This window comes from Carya illinoinensis, chromosome 3 (assembly GCF_018687715.1).
Source record: "Carya illinoinensis cultivar Pawnee chromosome 3, C.illinoinensisPawnee_v1, whole genome shotgun sequence".
Classification (NCBI taxonomy): Eukaryota; Viridiplantae; Streptophyta; class Magnoliopsida; order Fagales; family Juglandaceae; genus Carya; species Carya illinoinensis.
In genome coordinates this window covers 29,026,812-29,045,618 of record NC_056754.1, presented here as the reverse complement: position 1 = coordinate 29,045,618, position 18,807 = coordinate 29,026,812, and the positions used below count along the sequence as shown (strand labels likewise).

The 18,807-nt window shown below is 36.9% G+C and overlaps 1 protein-coding gene across 1 annotated transcript; it reads right to left on the bottom strand.

Moving 5' to 3' along the window:
* Positions 1–9,587: 9,587 nt before the first annotated feature.
* On the bottom strand, positions 9,588–10,431 carry LOC122304701. Its single transcript, XM_043116971.1, has 2 exons — positions 10,156–10,431; positions 9,588–9,848 (listed from the first exon to the last, which is right to left on the bottom strand). Exons 1-2 carry the CDS (start codon positions 10,429–10,431, stop codon positions 9,588–9,590), a joined length of 537 nt encoding a protein of 178 aa, XP_042972905.1.
* Positions 10,432–18,807: the final 8,376 nt, after the last annotated feature.

The window sequence follows — 18,807 nt, the reverse complement described above, 5'->3', positions numbered from 1 at the left end:
ATTTGTTTTCCCAGAAAAATCTGAACATGAGGCAGAGGCGATGGCTAGAGCTAATCAGTGACTATCAGTGTGAGATCAAGTATCATCCGGGGAAGGCTAATATAGTCGCTGATGCTTTGAGCCGAAAGTCACACTTGGAAGATGAAGCCGAGCCGTCAGAATTGGATTCGTTGCTTTGTGGGATGAGAAGGCTCCTTATTGAGAGTTCGCAGCAAGAAGAGATTTTATCTTCAGTTCTTGATATTCGGGTAACTGATTTTGAAGAATTGAAGACTCTTCAAAGGAAGGATCCAAAGCTGCTGAATATCGGAAAAAGAGTCAGAAAATCTCGAGGGCCGTTGCATTATAGCATGGATAAAGATGGGATACTTCGGTTCCGAGATCGCAGAGTGATCCCTAAAGATTAAGAATTTAAGGAGCGGATCATGGCAGAAGCTCATGTGGCCCCTTATTCAGTTCATCCCGGCAGTACAAAGATATATCAGGACTTGAAGAAAAATTACTGGTGGGATGGAATGAAGAAGGATATTGCCTTATATGTTGAGAAATGCCACACATGCCGTCAAGTGAAGGCCGAGCATCAAAGACCTGCAGGTATACTCCAACCCCTCCCTATTCCTGAGTGGAAATGGGATGACATCACGATGGACTTTGTAGTGGGTTTGCCGAGAGTGCCTAGTGGGAAAAATTCTGTTTGGGTGATTGTTGACCAGTTAACGAAAAGTGCTCATTTCCTGCCTGTTAATAACACTGACTCCTTGGGTAAGTTGACACGCTTGTACGTGAAAGAAATAGTGCGGCTGCACGGCATACCAAAGAGTATAGTGTCGGATCGAGACCCAAGGTTTACGTCGCAGTTCTGGAAGAGTTTGCAGGCAGCTTTGGATACTAAGTTGAAGTTCAGTACTGAATATCATCCGCAGACAAACGGCCAATCAGAGCGCACCATTCAGACCCTTGAAGACATGTTGCGAGCATGTGTCATGAAATTTCAAGGGAGTTGGGAAAACCATTTGCCGCTCATCGAGTTTGCATATAATAATAGCTTCCATGCGACCATTCAGATGGCTCCCTATGAAGCTCTTTATGGGAGAAAGTGCAGGTTGCCCTTGTGTTGGGATGAAGTCGGGGAGAGTAGGATAATTGGACCCAAAATAATTCAAGAGATGCAAAGCCAAGTCCGGATCATCAGAGATAAAATGGCGGCAGCTCAGAGTCAGCAAAAAAGCTACGCTGATACCAGGAGGAGAGAGTTATCTTTTGAAGTTGGTGTTTGGGTTTACCTTAAAGTCTCTCCCATGAGAGGTGTTAAGCGTTTTGGTAAGAAGAGGAAGTTGGATCCGAGGTATGTCGACCCTTTTCAGATTCTGGAGAAGGTAGGGTCCGTCGCCTATAGAGTTGCTTTGCCAGAGTATTTTGGGGATATTCACTATGTCTTCCATGTATCATTCCTGAAGAAGAGCTTTGGACAGCAAGAGCCACGCTTCGTCGACCCAGAGGGTATTCAGTTGCAACCGGATCTCACTTATGAGGTTGTTCCGTCGCAGATCATGGATTGGAAGGAGCAACAGTTGAGGTCTAAGACGATACCTCTGGTTAAGGTGGCTTGGGGAGATCCGTTAGCTCAAGACTTCTCTTGGGAGCGAGTAGCGGACATGAGGGAGCAGTACCCGTACTTGTTTGAATAATGAAGGTATGTATCTTAATCTTGGTCACAGCTGCTTTATGTGTTTTTATGTGGCTTGTTTTAAGTTGATGGTTGATCTTGCAAATTTCGAGGACGAAATTTGTTTTAAGGGGGGAGGATGTGATGACCCGCTTTCACGTGTTTTTTCACTGAAGGGTTGTTTTTAATTTAATTAATATATTGCTTTATTTATTTTAAATTATTGCGTTTTAAATTTAGCTTTTATTTGTTGGATGTTGTGTTTTATTTATTTATTTGTTTTACGGTTTTTAATCTCTTTCTCGGCGGTTTTGTTTTGTTGTCCGGAGTGAGGATTGGACCTCATTTCTTCCTACATCTCTTTTTCTTCCTTTTTCATTTTTTCCCTTTTTCTCTTTTCTTTTTCTTCTTTCTTTTTCTTTTTCTTTTTTTTTTTCTTTCTTTTCTTTTTCTTCTTTCTTCCTCTCCTGATCGTCTCTCTCTCTCTCTCTCTCTCTCTCTCTCTCTCTCTCTCTCTCTCTCTCTCTCTCTCTCTCTCTCTCTCTCTCCTCTCCCACGCCGGAAGTACCCCTAGCCCCGACCCACCGCCCTCCGGCCACCGTGGGCGACACCACCCCCACCAGTCGAAGCCCCTCCGTCCGGCACACCTCCCCACTGAACCTCAGTCCCATCCGACCAGTTGTTTGGCCGGAAAACGCCCTTGAAGCCCCACGGTTTTTGCCCCGATCCACCGCCGTCGCTCCACCTCCTGCCACCACTTCTTCATCACTTCATCACCGGTTCCTTGCCGTCCTAACCCACCCATTTCCGGCCCCTAATAGCCACCGGAACAGCTACCACGAGCTAACTTTCCTTTTTGGAAAATCCGGCCTCCCTTCACCGTTTTCGCCGCCACCCATGGCCAACCACCACTTCCAATAGCTTCATAATCATCCTTAGACCATTTCCTATCAATCCCAAGCCCTGGTTTGTCCCCGTTCAAAAGTGGATATTTTACAACCCACGGCCACAGTGAATTTTCACTGTTACGTTGTTTCTTCTCCGCCGTTTGCAACGCTGCAAGCTTTCTAAAAATACCATATAGCGCCGTAAGTATTTTCCAAACCCTATTTTCAGATTTAAATATATATTGCTCATTCAATAATTTTATCTGCTGGTTGGTTGATTCCGGACTGAGTCCGAGGAGTTCGGGGGTCGGATGGATGGAGGACGAAGTTGCTTGTTTTATTGATTTATGTTGGTTGATTATTTTGTTGCATTGATATAGCATTTACATGGTGAATGCACGTGTGTTTTTGTTTAATTGAGAAAAGCCTGTTTATTGGCGTAAGTGGACTTACGAGTGCGTCTGTATCACGACCCCAAGCCGGGATGGGGTATTATCTTGGTGGAGCTCCTCTGGTCACTCGGGAGCAGAATAAACTAAGTGATATCCCCTGGGTTGTCGCTGGGACAACGGGAGCGGGGGCTAGAGGATGCTTGGCTACGAACGCGCCGGGCGCGGAACCGTACATCGCTCTACGCATTGACTCCGTGGCCCTTCACTGGTGAGGGCTAGAGGATGCTTGGCTACGAAAGCGCGGGGCGCGGAACTGGGTATCGCTCGTTAGGTGTCACATGCGTGGTTGTAACCCGCGGTGTGGCACTGGAGCCAGGGTGTGCGGATGACCCTTAGGGGAGGTCATGGTGCATACGGATTAAATTGGATAATGGTTTGTGATGGTTATGGGCCAAATGTGACTTTTGGCGTGATATTTGGAAAGGGTTTGTTTTTGGGCCAAATGAGATTTTTTGGCATGTGTGGAAAAAAATATGTTTTTATGGGTTTGCGTATTGGCATCACTTCATGCATATTGCTTGAGTTCTATATGCTTTTATCTGGTGGTGTTTGGATTTTACTTACCTGCGGTACCATTTTTGGTTCCGTAGATTTTGGTGCAGGATTCGAGGAGGAGGAGGAGGCTAAGCCCGAGGATGCGGCTCCGCCAGAGTTTTGAGTCGAAGTTATGCTTTATAGTTTGGTTTAAAACTATATTTGTGTTTTTGTAATATTTTATTTATGTATGTTTTAAACAGCTTGTTTTATATTAAGAAAAAATTCTGGTACTTAGTTATATGACTTTCGTTATTCGCTGCGTGTTTCTTCGTGCACATATGTTGCTTTTGCACACACTTGGCACTCGTCGATAGGGTGGTGACCCGGGTTGTCACCATCCGGACGTCTCGATTTCCCCGTGTCCGTGCGTGGGGATTTGGGGGCGTCACATGAGGTCTCTAGTTTTAAGAATCGCGTCACTTTTGATTTCTAACTTTTTGGTAGAGAGTTGATAATTTTTCTTACTATCTTCACCTTGTAATAAACTTTGCCAAAAGCTGTCAAACTGTTTATGATGTTAGTAAAATGAGTGTACATACTAGAAATAGATTAATCATCAATCATCTTAAACATTTCATATTCATGAGTAAGAATATAAATTTTTGATTCATTGACTTGCGAAGTTCTTTTATAAGTAACTTCCAAGTTATCTCAAATTTCCTTTGCCGCAGCGCAAGTCATTATTCTATTAAACTCATTTCCATTGAAAGCATTATATAAAAAATTCATAGTAGTTAAATTCAATGTATAAAATCTATTGTTTTCACGATCAAACTCCTCTTCTTCTTTTTTGACCCATACTCTATCAACCACCTTTGTTGGAATATAAGGTCCATTTACAATGCATTTCCAGATTTCTTGACCTTGATCCTAAGGAATATTCTCATTCTAATTTTTCAGAATGAGTAATTATCTCCACAAAAGAGTGAAGGCCGACTGCTAGATTGACTTTCACCAAATAAAACTGCAATATTAGTTATAAGATCTTAACTCAAAAGATAGTTAATCTTATAATAGAGTCCTTACTCTGATATTGATTGTTGCCCAGATGACTAACACAAGAGGGGGTGAATTGAGTTGTATTTAAGAATTAACAATTATATATCAAATACACAATATAAAATATAAACAAAATACAAAGCAGCAATAAATATAAAGAGTAAGGATAAAAGAGAAGCAAACTCAGTATGTTAACGGGGTTCGGCCCCACTGCCTACGTTTTCCCCTCAAGCTACCCCTTGAGGATCCCCAAATTCACTATTCAAACTTTTTCAGGTGGAGATAGAAACCTATTACACATTTGAACAACACATCTACAAAGGATACATGTAGAACACCCTCTACACTTGCAATCACCTTACACGTGATAATTCAATTATTCTACACACACAAGGGTTATACACACCCTTTTACTGATACAAGAGTTGATAGTGGTTAGGTTATCAAAGAACACTCATCAATGAGTGAAATAAGAACAATACAACACAAACTATATCTCTCTCAAAATGAACAAGGATTAAGGCTTAATGCTTAGAGAAAAGAGAATGAAAGATTTGAATGAATGTTATATGCTCTTGGTGTTATAAATTTGAAACTCTCAAACGATCTATTAATAGGCATATGAGACTTCATATTCAAATTTAAAAAGATTCACATGTCAAAGACAACATCATTCACTTTTTCAAAAATTTCAAATAAAAGTTTCTTCTTTTTCATTTGTCAATAACAACATCATTCACTTTTCAAAAATTTCAAACCTAATCTTTTTACTTTTCGCATATGACAAAAGAAGTACTATTTACTTCTCAAAATTTTCAAACAAAATCATCTACCTTTTGCATAAGTCAAAAAAAGTATCAATCACTTTTAAAAATATTCAAATAAAGCATGCACATGTGAAAGATGACAATCAATCATCTTTAATATTTTCAAAATTTTTTAAAAAAATCATCTACTTTTTGCATAAGTAAAAAAGAGCATTAATCACTTTTGAAAATATTAAAAAAAAAGCATGCATATGTGAAAGATGACAATCAATTATTTTTAATATTTTCAAAATTCAAACCTTTAATTATGTCATACACATGTAAAAGATGACAATCAATCATCTTTCAAAATTTTCAAATTTAATTTTCAAAATATTTATGCACATGTGAAAAATGTATTTTAATGTTTTATGATAAAATTATTAATTTTGAACCTTAATCATAATTTCAAATTTTTCAAGAGATGTACAAAATTACTCTATAAGCTTTAATGTGAACTTGTTCCCTTCTTGCTCATACTTGGTTCCTTGATGTGCTTAACTCCATTGTGTAGACAACTTGAGTTTGAGACTCTTTTATTCTTTGAATTCATTTATTATCATCAAAATCAATATGTAGATATATAATTACACGAAACTTGAAACATTGGATTCAATAACACACACACACACACACACAAGAACCCTTCCTCCCTATTCTTCGTTCCCCCCCCCCCCCCCCCCCCCCCCCCCCCCCCAGGTTAGGTAACCATGGGAAACAACAGCAAAGAACCCCGCATCCAGTAGCTCTTCCATGCCCATAGCACCACCATGGAAACACTCAAGCTGCAGATCCCTTTCTGTACTGGTCCATCTATTGCCACCAAGGACTAGTTACCATGGAACCCGCCACACAAGCCACCATTTCCTTTGTGTCGAACTACCAACCCTTGGCCATTGTAAGCTAACCCACTTCAGCTGCTATTTCCTTTGTGTGTGCAATGCATTATTATCCTAAGGTCCAAGACCAAGTGAGTGGAAAAGGTGCAAAGGTTTCAAGCTTCACATCTGAAACTTTTTGTTCCCCATTGAATACTAGGAGCTGTTGGCTATTTTTGGCTTTAAATCAGTCCAACCCTTCTCAATTTTGATCCCTCATGTGCCATGGTCTTTAAGCTTTTGCAGGTGCTGCCAATGATGCTTCCCAACATGAAGACTAGTAGTTGAATGGTGGACATATGATGGTGGTTTGTAGAGAAAAGAAGAGAGAGCTTAAGTGGAGTGCTTCAGTCAAGACATGCACATGACTTTGTTGGAAAACAAAGGAAAAACAGAGTCTTGCGGAGAAACTTCAATCAACAACTTGTTTGATTGATTCTGAATGTTCTCTTCTTTACACTTCCAAACGTACAGATATATAAAGAAATCTTGTAAGTCATATCAACATTAATCAAAACAACTTCCAAGATTAGCTAATAAATAGCAAAGACTAAATATAGTAAACTTAGTCTATACAAAGAGTTTTTATTGAAAAACAGCAGCACACTTAAATCAACTTCAATACTCCTCATTGATGTGTTTTTCTAAAACTCCAAGCATCATTATGAGAAACTGAAACTTGTCTCTAGGAAGAGCTTTTGTAAAGATATCTGCAAGCTGATCTTTAAAGCGGCAAAATTTTAATTCAATGTCCTTACACTTCACTTAGAAAATGATATTGGATTGTTATGTGCTTTGTACGACTATGCTGAATAGGATTCTTAGTGATAGCAATTGCAGATTTGTTGTCACAAAAGATATCAATTGGACCTTGTTGATTTTCCCTCATATCTTCTAGGATTCGTGTTAACCAGATTGCTTGATTTGCTGCCCCAGCTGCAGCAACATATTCAACTTCAACTGTGGACTGAGCTACATTTCCTTCTTTCTTCGAGCTCCATGAAAATATACCATATTGAAGACCAAAAAAATGCCTTGAAGTACTTTGCATGCCATCAGTTGATCCAGCCCAATCACTATTAGTGAAATCAACTAACTTTGTTTTTTATCTTTTCTCATACAATATACTAAAGATGATTGTTCCTTGCAAATATCTAAGAATTCTCTTAGTAGTTCCAAAGTGAACTTGACTTGGATTTTGCATAAACCTTGATGGCAAACTTGTAGCAAACAAGATATCTGGTTTGGTATTACACAAATAAAGCAGACTTCGCACTAGGCTTCTGTAGGTTGATGCATCCACTTTCTCGACAACATTTTATTTTCTCAATTTTCATTAGGAATCAATGGTGTTGCAACTGACTTACATAATAACATATTGAATTTCTTTAGCAAATCTTCTGCATACTTCTTTTGTGAACAAAAATTCCATCTTTTTCTTGGCTTACTTCCATTCCAAGAAAATAGTTCATCAGTCCCAAGTCACTCATTTGAAAATTAGCAATCGTATCTTTTTTAAACTTCTCAATCATTATTGCGCTGTTTCCAGTAAAAATTAGATCATCAACATACAAGGATATAATGAGAATTTCAGTATTACCTTGTGCCTTTACATACAAGGTTGGTTCACTTTTGCTTCTCCTGAAGTCTTGGTCTGAAAAATATCCATCTTCCCATACCAAGCTCGGGGTGCTTGCTTCAGCCCATATAGTGCTTTTTTCAATTTGAAAACTTTTCCTTTTTCTACTATGAAACCCTCTGGTTGATAAACATAAACTTCTTCTTCCAGGACACCATTTAAGAAGCTGACTTGATATCAAGTTGGTAAATATTCCAACTTTTATGAGCTGCAAGTGCAACAAGTGCTTGAATTGTATCAATCCTTGCAACTGGTGAAACTTTACTGGTGCAAAAGTTTCATTGTAGTAAACTCCTGGCTGTTGTACATAGCCCTTGGCAATTAGCCTTGCTTTATTGTTCAAGATTGAATCATCTAGATTCAGTTTCATCTTGGAGATCCATTTAACTCCAATGATCTCTTTGTTTGCAGGTTGATCACCAAATCCCAAGTTCCATTCTTTTCAATCATTTTTATCTCCTCTTCCATTGCTTTCACCCAAACTTCTTCCCTTGATGCTGTTGCAACATTCTCTGGTTCAAGAGAAGAGTAATAGCAACGTCCATAGATTTCACTCAATATTCTTGTTCTTCTTATAAGTGAGCCTGGTGAAGAATCATCATCACTATTAGAAGAGGATAATTTTTGAGTTGATATAGGACTGCTCGTCTCATCCTCCATAGTACTGCTCATGCCATCCTCCAACTCTTCCTCTATCTCGGGTGGTTGAGCAATTGAAACTTCAACACTCTACTGAATCACCTTCTCAGCTTCCTAATCCTAGGAAGCATACGCATTGAATTTCATATTCTAAAAACCTTTTGACTTAGTGCTATATCCCAGAAAAATGCCATTCTCAGTCTTCTCTTCTAGCTTGTGCCTTTTCTGAGATGGAACATGAATATAGCATATACAACCAAACACCCTTAGAAAACTTGCAGAGGGTTTTATGCCACTCCAAGCCTCATAAGGTGTTTGGTTTTCTACAGCTTTTGTTGGTACTCTGTTGAGCAAAAATACAGCACTGTTAACTGCTTCAGCCCATAAGTTTTTAGGCAAACACTTATCCAGTAACATTGATCTTGCCATCTCCATCATTGTTTTGTTTTTGTGCTCATAAACACCATTATATTGGGGTGAGTATGCAACTGTTAGTTGATGCTCTAGCCCTTCTTCTTCACAAAATTTCTCAAACTCCTTATAGTTATACTCAGTACCACAATCACTTCTCAGAGTTTTAATTTTTTTCCCACACTGATTTTCAACCATTAACTTGAACTTCTTGAAAGTTCCAAAAACTTCTAATTTCTCACAAAGAAAATTCACCCAAGTCATTCTAGTGAAATCATCTATGAAAAGAATGAAATACCTTTTTTGATTGTGGGTATGAGTTCTCATTGGACCACACACATCAGTGTGAACAAGCTCTAACTTCTCCTTTGCCTTTCGTGTACTTTCAGAAGGAAAGGGTTGCTTGTGTTGTTTCCCAAGCATGCATCCCTCGCATATTTGTGTCTTCTTTTCTAAGAGAGGCACGTCTCTCATCATTTCTTTCTGATGCAGTTGTCTTAGAGAGTTGAGGTTGTAGTGTCCAAACCTTTGATGCTATAACATTGAATCTTCCTCTGTAGCCACCATAGCTTTAGGAAAACTCCATTGAACAGGAAAGTTTCTACTTCTTCCCATTTTAACTTCAGCAAATTCAACTTTCTTCTTCTCATCATATATTTTGCACAGATTGTTCTCAGAGTATAAAGAATAACCATTCATCATCCAAATTTTGATCAAGACTAGGAACAAGCAAAACATCTTTAATGAACCTTGTACCTTTCTTTGTTGAGATAGCCACTGTACCTTTGCCTCTAGATTCAACTAAATCTCTATTGCCCATCTTAACTTTAGTTTTGATAGAGGAATCCAGATCAGTAAAAATACTTTCATCTGATGCCATGTGGTTGCTGCAACCACTATCAATAAAACATAAATCTTCATCCTTTGTAAGAGTCTGACAAGCAAAAAACAAATGCTCAATATCTTCTTTTTCTTCTGAATAATGAGCTTGATTATTGTTTTTGAATCGACAATCTTTTTCCATATGTCAAAACTTCTTGCAATTCCAGCATTGAGGCTTCCTGGCATGGTAACAGTTTTTCTCAAGATGATTGGTTTTTTTGCAAATGCCCCAAGGTGAAAACTCACCTTGCTTTTATTTCCCTTTTGTCTTTCCTTCTTTCTGAGTGTTATATATGCCTTTTTTTATTACCTTGTGGCTTCTTCTTGTAATCCTTTACTTTCTTATTTTTCAGATTTACCTTGGATTGGAAAGCATGCTCCAGTGAGCCATCGCTTCTTCTAGCAACTCTTTGTTCGTAAACTTGCCATGATCCCATCAATTCTGTAATAGTCAAGGTTTGTAGATCCCTTGATTCTTCAATTGCAGCAACAATATGATCATATTTTTCTGAGAGACTTATCAAAACTTTTTGACCAATTCTTTGATTAGCAACTTTTTCACCATAGGCATGCATTTGATTGACAATTTCAATCAATCTGAAGTAATAATCTTTTGCATCTTCTAATTCCTTCATTTTTAAGTTTTCAAGCTCTCTTCTTAATCTTTGAAGTTTGATTAATTTTACTTTAGCATTTCCTTGAAACTTCAACTGCAGAATTTCCTAAGTCGCCTTTGATGTAGAAGCCCTCATCAATCTAGGAAAAATGGATTCACTCACGGCTTGCTATAGTATAAACAAAGCCTTGACATCCTTGGTATTCTCCTGTTTGAGTTGAGCAGATCTAAAGCTCCTTATGCAGGGGTTGAAACACCTTTTTTTACCACATCCTAGAGATCCTGAGATAGGAAGAAAGTCTTTAGTTTGATGCTCCAAAAATCATAGTTCTCACCACCATAGATGGGAACTATTGTAGATTGTCCGTGATTAGCCATTAAAGACTGCCTAGATCAACCTGGCAAGCTTTGACACCAATTGTTGGAAAACAAAGGAAAAACAAAGTATTGCAGAGAAATTTCAATCAACAACCTGTTTGATTGATTCTGAATGTTCTCTTCTTTACATTTCCAAATGTACAGATATATAAAGAAATCTTGTAATTCACATCAACATTAATCAAAACAACTTCCAAGATTAGCTAATAAACATCAAAGACTAAATATGGTAAACTTAGTCTGTACAAAGAGTTTTTATTGAAAAACAATAGCACACTTAAATCAACTTCAATACATCCATCTCCTTCCTTCAATCAATTTAGACAAGTATTGGAAGAGGGGCTAGATGGTTGCAGAAAAATATTTGAAAACCCTTGATACATGGTTCCCTCATTGAGTGTATTTGTTTGACAAGTGAATGACCATTAATGAGCTGCACTTAACCCTAACTTTAGGTCTTAAACGATAACTCCTAGCTCCCCCCAGTTAGAAACGATGTCATTTTTAGAATTTCTACAGAATTAGTGTGCTACTACTAAACTTGACTTAAAAATATATTTTTTTATTCTAAAGGAAGCACCAAGTACAAAAGATGCCATATAATAAATAAAATCATTCTTTATAAAAATAAACTAAAAATATAAAACAGTGCATGGAAGCGTTTATTAAAATTTTTTAAACTTTGTTACTATCAAAATTATGACTTAAAAGCTCTAAGCATGAACTAGGCCTTTGCCTCACTTCCCTGGGCCAAATCCCATCATGCATCTCCCTATCTTCATAAATATCCTCACTTGGGATGGTTTAAAAATATTAAACAAGCTAAAATGAGTTGATGAATCAGTAAGAAACCCTTTATAATATAAACATACTTAACAAAAAGTTTTTCATAAAATATTTCATATTGAGAACTTAAAATCATGATTGTTCATACGTATGCTTGGAAATATTTTTAGTATATTGACTGATTTGACTTATCTGAATTTATTGACTTGTTTGATTTATTTGAATTATTTGACTGTTCTAACAAGCCAACACACTTAACCCTATGTCCAAGGTTGTGCATCGGTCCTAAATTTTGTGGCTACAAGGGGTACCACTAATCTGATTTGATAAAATACTATGGTGGACTACGCTTGAGTCTGTGGCTTACACATCCACCCTGAATGTATTGGTACCATGCATCTGAATGGAAATCTAATTAGTATGATCTTTATCTTACACTTGACCTGATAAAAGCTTATGTGTCTTATACGACGTGAGATGCATCAGATGTATAATATATACATAACTATAATATGAGGAATGAAACATAATCATGAATTTTGAGAAATGACATGCTTGCAAACATCATAACATGCGTGGTATATAAACATGATTGGCTTCCAAAGAACTAGTTTAGTAATAATATCTAATTAGCTAACATATGCTAATCCTAATCTATGACCAAACTACTTACCTCGTGGCACTACTTCTGAAATCTCAGTCTGTAGCTGATTAACTATGCGATGTACTATACGTCACTATTATAGAAAACATACTATAGTATTCTATTTAATTAAACAGATACCATGGGAAGAACTTTAATAATTATTATGTTATATAACAAAACTAATAAATGCTCAATAACATAATCTAAACTCTTAAATATTTTCTGAAAAATGAAAAATAAGATTTCTGGGCTAGTATATGCCCAAGTAAAACCAAGCCCATGTAAAGGATTATATAATGATTTCTGTAAAAGTATAATCAAGCCTAACCTAATTTTAAAACACAAATCCAATTTCGAGATTAAGACCAGGCCAAAATGGCTTCGCATTCTATTGGGTCATTTCAGTTGCTGCCCTTCTTAAGGCACAAGCGATGTAAGCAAGCCAGCAAGTATTCTAGAAAGAAAGACTTGGTTTCATGTAGCTACTATAGCTCCTCTTGCCTTTCTAGCCTATTTGTTATGGGCAGGCATCCTAGGTAATTTAGTCTTATGGTTCTTCATTATCAGCATATGGTCTCTTGTTCCACCAAGACGATAATACGAGAAATGCACATTAAGAAAAAAAGATTGAACATGTGAGAGTTGACGAAGTAGAGCTCTCCCGAAAGGAGAGGATTCTTCTTCTGCTTCTGGTAGAAAGATTATTGAATTTTTTCAAGTCAAATAAACTATGCAGAAAATGAGGAAATGCTTATATTTAAGTCTTATAGTAGAAGGATATAGAGATGCAAATTAGGGAAGAGTTTTGGATGAAAGCAAATCCACTGTCGGGTGGATCTTCATGTATGGTGGAGCTAACTTGGCATAGTGGGGTGGAGCCAGAAGGTAATTTTAATGTGGCCGATTTCCCCTCTTTTGCAATTAGTTTTGCTACAGCACCTGTGGTTCTTTAAGTTCATTCACTGTAGGTTCTCTTACTTGCTCTAGTGGCTAGCAAATGCCAACTGAGAGGGGAGAACAAATGGCTCAGGAATCGGTTTGGTTAAGATATGCCAGATTCCACCAAGCATACAAATGGAACCCAAACAAAGAGGTGGGTCTGAGCCTTCCTCGGTTGAAGTACCAAAACTCCTCCTCCTTTATCCCAAGGGGATGAGGATGAGATAGAGTTTACTCCATGCTCCTCTCTCTTTCTCTATGATATTAGTGTTTTGCCGTGGTTTATATATTAAGGGGGCAATAACGTAAAAAATCAACATAAATGTTCCAGGTATTTTATGGAACCACATGACAAGAGTTTTAAGGCATTTTGTGTAAAATCTATGAATGAGATTACTATAATAATTGTGAATGGCATGTACTTAAACAAAAAGTAAAAGCAATTTAGGGGTTGTTTGAATAGTGATATGAGATGAGATGGTTTTAGATGAAAGTTAAAAGTTGAATAAAACATTGTTAGAATTTTATTTTTTAATATTATTATTGTTTTGAGGTTTGAAAAATTTATAATAATGAGATAAGATGAAATTAGATGATATGATTTCTTAATCCAAATGGCCTCCTAGACTTATGGCAGCTACCGAATGTCATTGAAGAGACACAATTTGTATGATAGAGGACATAATTGAAACCCATGTGATTTTGGTGCTGAGAGAGTGAAGAGAGAGAACTGTGAGAGAAAAGTGAGAGAAAGGGGACAGTGCATAGAGGCTTACCAAGAGGAAACAAAGGGTACCCTGACTCAGTGGGAGGAGTTCAGGGAGCGATAGTGGGTGTCTGGCCTAGGGCTATGGCAGTGCCACGTCCTTCACTGTGCCTGGTAAAGGAACCTGAGAAAATGTGGATTTGATGGAAGGTGACTGGTCAGTTGTTTTTGGGCGTCTTCTAGTAGTTTCCAGCAATTGACTTCGGTGAGGTAAGTACCTCAATTTGTCGTGAGTGGGTTGGCTGGAATTTGTGAGAGTTTGTAGTTAACGTGTATTCGAACGTGGTGGAGTTTGTGAGAATATTACCAACAGTGTGCTTTTCCGGTGCATTTGACTAGGGGTTTGGCTTGTCCTACCCTAGGAGAATATTTTGTGGCATTTGGGAAATTTGGAAAAAGATGGAAATTTAAATCTGGGAGAAATAACTTGCCATGATTGATTGGAATCCAACTGCTCATGGTTATGAGGAGATAGGGAGGGTGATGAAAAGTTTGATTTGGAATCGGTTTATCAATAGATAAAAGAGTTTGAAATTTGAAAACATAATCTAGCAATTCATTTAAGATAGACCGGAAGTACTTGAGACTGTGTAGGGGACTTATATTATAGATGATTTTAAAATTTGAAAAATTCTAATGGTTAATCAAAATTTTTAAAATGAGTCTAACTCATCTAATAAATATCTTTGGGTTTTAAAAAGATTTCTTGGCCCAATTACTAATTTAATGGGCTTTAAATTCAATTATTGGCCCAAGAAAATTCTCCTTCGAATTATTATTGGACAAAGTCGTTAAATAAATTTATTGATCTAAATTTTTGAGAGAGGTTTGTATTTTTCAGAAAAAGAAATGAAGAGATTGCTAGAGGTGGTTGCCTGCATAAGTCCTCCTCTTGTGGAGGTTTCAATGTGACAAAAGCAAGGTGTAATGATACGGCATAAAGTGGTGATTTTAGGATTTTTAGGGCTAAAATAATAGGGCCTAATTTAATGATGGAGTGGCTAATCTTGGTAGAAAAGTATTAAAGTGATGCATGGCTTGGTGAACTTGACAATGCCATGTGCTTTCTAGAGTGAGTGTCCTCTTTGATTAGTTTAGCTAAGGGTTAGCATGATGAGCATAAGGGTCAATCTTGATCCCAATTTATCTAGTCTTTGGCCTAAAGTTTCCTTTAGTTATCTAGTTCACCACTTTAGGTATCAGCACTATGGCTTTCATCTCAAATGGTTTCAATTTCAACCAATTCGTAGTTGATAGTTAATGGCATGTAATTAATACCCGATTTGATATCATTAGCTATGTTAACCTTGGGATCAAGTTGGGCCTCACTGTTGGCCTTCAAGTTCCACTAAGTTGGGCCTCACCTTGGGCCTTACCTTGAGGCCAAGTCCTATAGCAAATTTTGGGCTTCATAATACTAGTCTAATACTAGACAGATTGGTAGGACATGGTTTGCACGTCCTTATCACTTGCCTTATGTCCAATCCCCAGTCTCTATTTGAGTGAGGGTCTTCCATGTGGTGTTGGATCATACCTCTGGGTTTAGACAATATGATCTACTGAGTTGTAATCTTTTCTATAAACCCACTTTGGATAGGGCTTTTATGTAAGACACTGCCACTTTTTGAGCATTTTATTGTAATCCTGGAAAGCTCATATGTTTGCAAGGGTATTGTCCTTGACTGTTGCTCACTTTAGGCTCGTTCCTTGCCTTCGTACAAATGACGCATTTTTTCATAAATATGAGCCTCTTTAGCTCCTTGTTCTTGTCTAAGTGCTTTGGGTGGCTTTTCTAGCACACCTACCAAAAGGAGAAAACTTATTCATCACCTTGCATCGGGATGTGTCAGTTAGACTTTCTACACAGTGTTGCTGAACCATGTGTTGGACTAGCTACACTTTGCAACATTCACGACTATTTTTCACCAAACCGATAGAATGGTTCTCATCTTTGGCTTCTACTCACATTTGATTGGTGGTCTATCCCCTTGTGCTGGTGTGGTCCTTACAATATGATTGTGTTGATGAAATTGCGTATTGAGTTTAAATGGATGATAGATCATCTTAAGTGTTGGGATTAAATGATGAAGTTGTGTATTTATGCTTGGATTGGATTGTGTATGTATGGAGCAATGATATTCTATTTGTAGTTAGGATCTTGTGTGGAAGTAGGATAAGTTGTAAAGCTTGTTGAGTGATCCTTTGGATATTAAAGTAAAGCATGAGAACTCACTTTATGAGTTACAAATGAAATTGGACTTTTAGGTTCATAGATAGGCTTAGGATTTAATGAAAATGACTATGTTTAAAGGATTGAATAATGTTTTGAAAGAAAATGATAAAAGTGATAGGATTGGTGCCTTGGACTTTGAAGTGAAGTATGGAGATTCACTTTAGACTATAAGGCCATGATGTTGGATGAATGAAGTTGAAAGGTGACCTTAAGTAGGTCACATGCTATGCCTTTGAGATTTAGAAAATGGTGGCAAAGGAATGTATGGAGGATGGACGGGATAATTAAATTAGCCTAAGCAAAAGAGATTTAAGTAGGGAATCAATTGAAGGTTAAGACCACATGAAAGAGAAGGTACAAAGAGTTGATAGTATTTATATTATGCAAGTTTTACGTTTTGCTTATGTAAATGGAAAGGGAATGATGTAATGTTACAAATGCATGTAGGTTGCCATTTAACATGCACATGAAGGGACTGTATGAAATGATATTGGCATGGAGTTAAGATAAGTATTATATTCGTACTCTTCTAGAGTTTTCTAAATAAAATGAAAATGAAAATGAAATGTTTGTCTTTATGAAAATGAAATGAAATGAAATGATTTTATGACAAAAAAAGTCTTTTTATGCAATGAAAGGAAATGAAATGTTTTCTTAGAAAAGGAAATGATGTTTTATGAAATTTATGCTAAAATATTAATGTTTTGAGATAAATGTATGTAATGGTCTTCTTTGGCAGCTTTTATTTTATTTTATTTTTTTATTTTTTGTGCACCTCAAGAAGAATTGTATGCATGTGAAATGGATGTTATATGTAGTACTTATTGTCTTTATGTTCCATGAAATGAAATGATGACCTTTATGCTTTATGTTATGAAATGAAATGGACAGTGAATGAAATGGAAAGGATTGAAAGAAAAGAAAAGAAAAGAAAAGAAATAAATGAATGTTTTAATGTATGAAGTTATGTAATGACCATGATGAATGAATAATGGTACCAATGGAATTGGCAGATTGTAATATTAGACAAGTAGTGCTAGTAGTCCACCCAGTACTGCCCCATGCTGAAAGGGATTCCCAACCAAGGGTAATGAGTGGAGTCCATGAAACGCTCGTCCTTGTGATGACTCATTTAGAAAATGATTTTAATAAAAATAGACGGGAATTATGGCTTCGTTTAAAAATTTATTTTCCTTTTGTGCCAGGATACAAAAGACTCAATGTTGATAAATAAAACTTATTTTCTTAATTAAAAAGGTTATAGCAGAAAACATTAATTTTATAATTAAAGTTTATCGTACAAAATATATTGCCTAGGCTTTCGTGCTATTCTCTTCGAGTTGTGCCCATCCTGACATGTCATGTTCATCTTGTTCCTGGGAGGGTACACATAAAAACTAAAATGAGTCGATGACTCATCAGTATTACTTCATACAGTTAAAATATATGAATATAGGTTTTCAATCATGCATTCATCACTCCATACATATCATATACTTATCATGCATAGACATGCAGTTCGTTTTAAAATGTTACGAGGCTGGGTTTTTCTTTAAAAATGTTTTTCTTTCTTAAAATAGTTCCCCAAACCTCGTTGTCTTCATTTCTTAAAGAGTGTTCATGCATACATCTTTTTTTACATACATTCATGCATACGTCTTTTCATACATACATGCATTCTTTCTTAACATACATGCATACATTATTTTCTTATCGCTTTCATTGGCCGTTGCACATTGTTGCGTTTGTGTACTAGGGTTAGCGGTCTTTTGGACCTGATTCCGCCTGTGGCCATCAGTTGGAAATCCATTCCGTTAGGATGCAGCACTGGGTGCATTACTAATACTACTTACCCTACATTGCAATCTGCCCAGTCCAATCCTTTGGTACCTTTTCCTTTTCTGTTCATGTGGCCGTTACGTATCTTCATACATCATGTATTCAATCCGTTCATTCCTTTTCAGTCCTTTCCTTCCTTTACAGTCCGTTTAGTCCTTTACAGTTCTTTACAGTCCTTACAGTTCTTACAATTCTTTCATTCAGTTCTTACAGTTCTTCAGTTCATTTCACTCGTAAAGTCATTTAAAAAAAATAGTTTTCTTTCTTTTCATGAAAGTCATTTTAAAAGCAATTTTCTTTCATTTGCATTGTTAAAAAAAAAAAAAGTCAGTTCATGTATCTTTTAAAGTTTCGGTTCATTTCATTTCGTGAACATACATACAATACCTACTACTTATAGCATCCATCCACATGCATACACATACATACTTTGGGTGCATGAAAAGAGTATGCTAAGGAGGGCCCTTACATACTTATACTTGAAAACTTATGCTTGGCTTTCTTTTTCGTAAAGCATGTTTCATAGAGAAAACCTTTCATTTTTGTTTTAAAGAGAAGCGTTCTGTTTTCATCTTCGTTTATTTAGGAAAAACTCTAGAAGAGTATGAACACAATACTTAACTGGACTTCATGCCATACTCATTCCATGTATACACATAACCTTACGTCATCATCTATCTAATGCATAAACAACTATACTAGAAATAGAACTATGCCTCATTTGGAACACTCTCTATCCATCACTGGGTTTTTACGTGCCCTTTACTATGCTAAAACCTTCGGGGTCCTATTCCTTAAAGTGAACCTC

Coding starts and splice junctions, on each gene's coding strand:
- LOC122304701 (XM_043116971.1), bottom strand. CDS start 10,431: ATGAAGGAATTAGAAGATGCAAAAGATTATTACTTCAGATTGATTGAA. Junction 9,849..10,155: donor AGCATGCTTTCCAATCCAAG/GTAAATCTGAAA, acceptor TTTGCTTGTCAG/ACTCTTACAAAGGATGAAGA.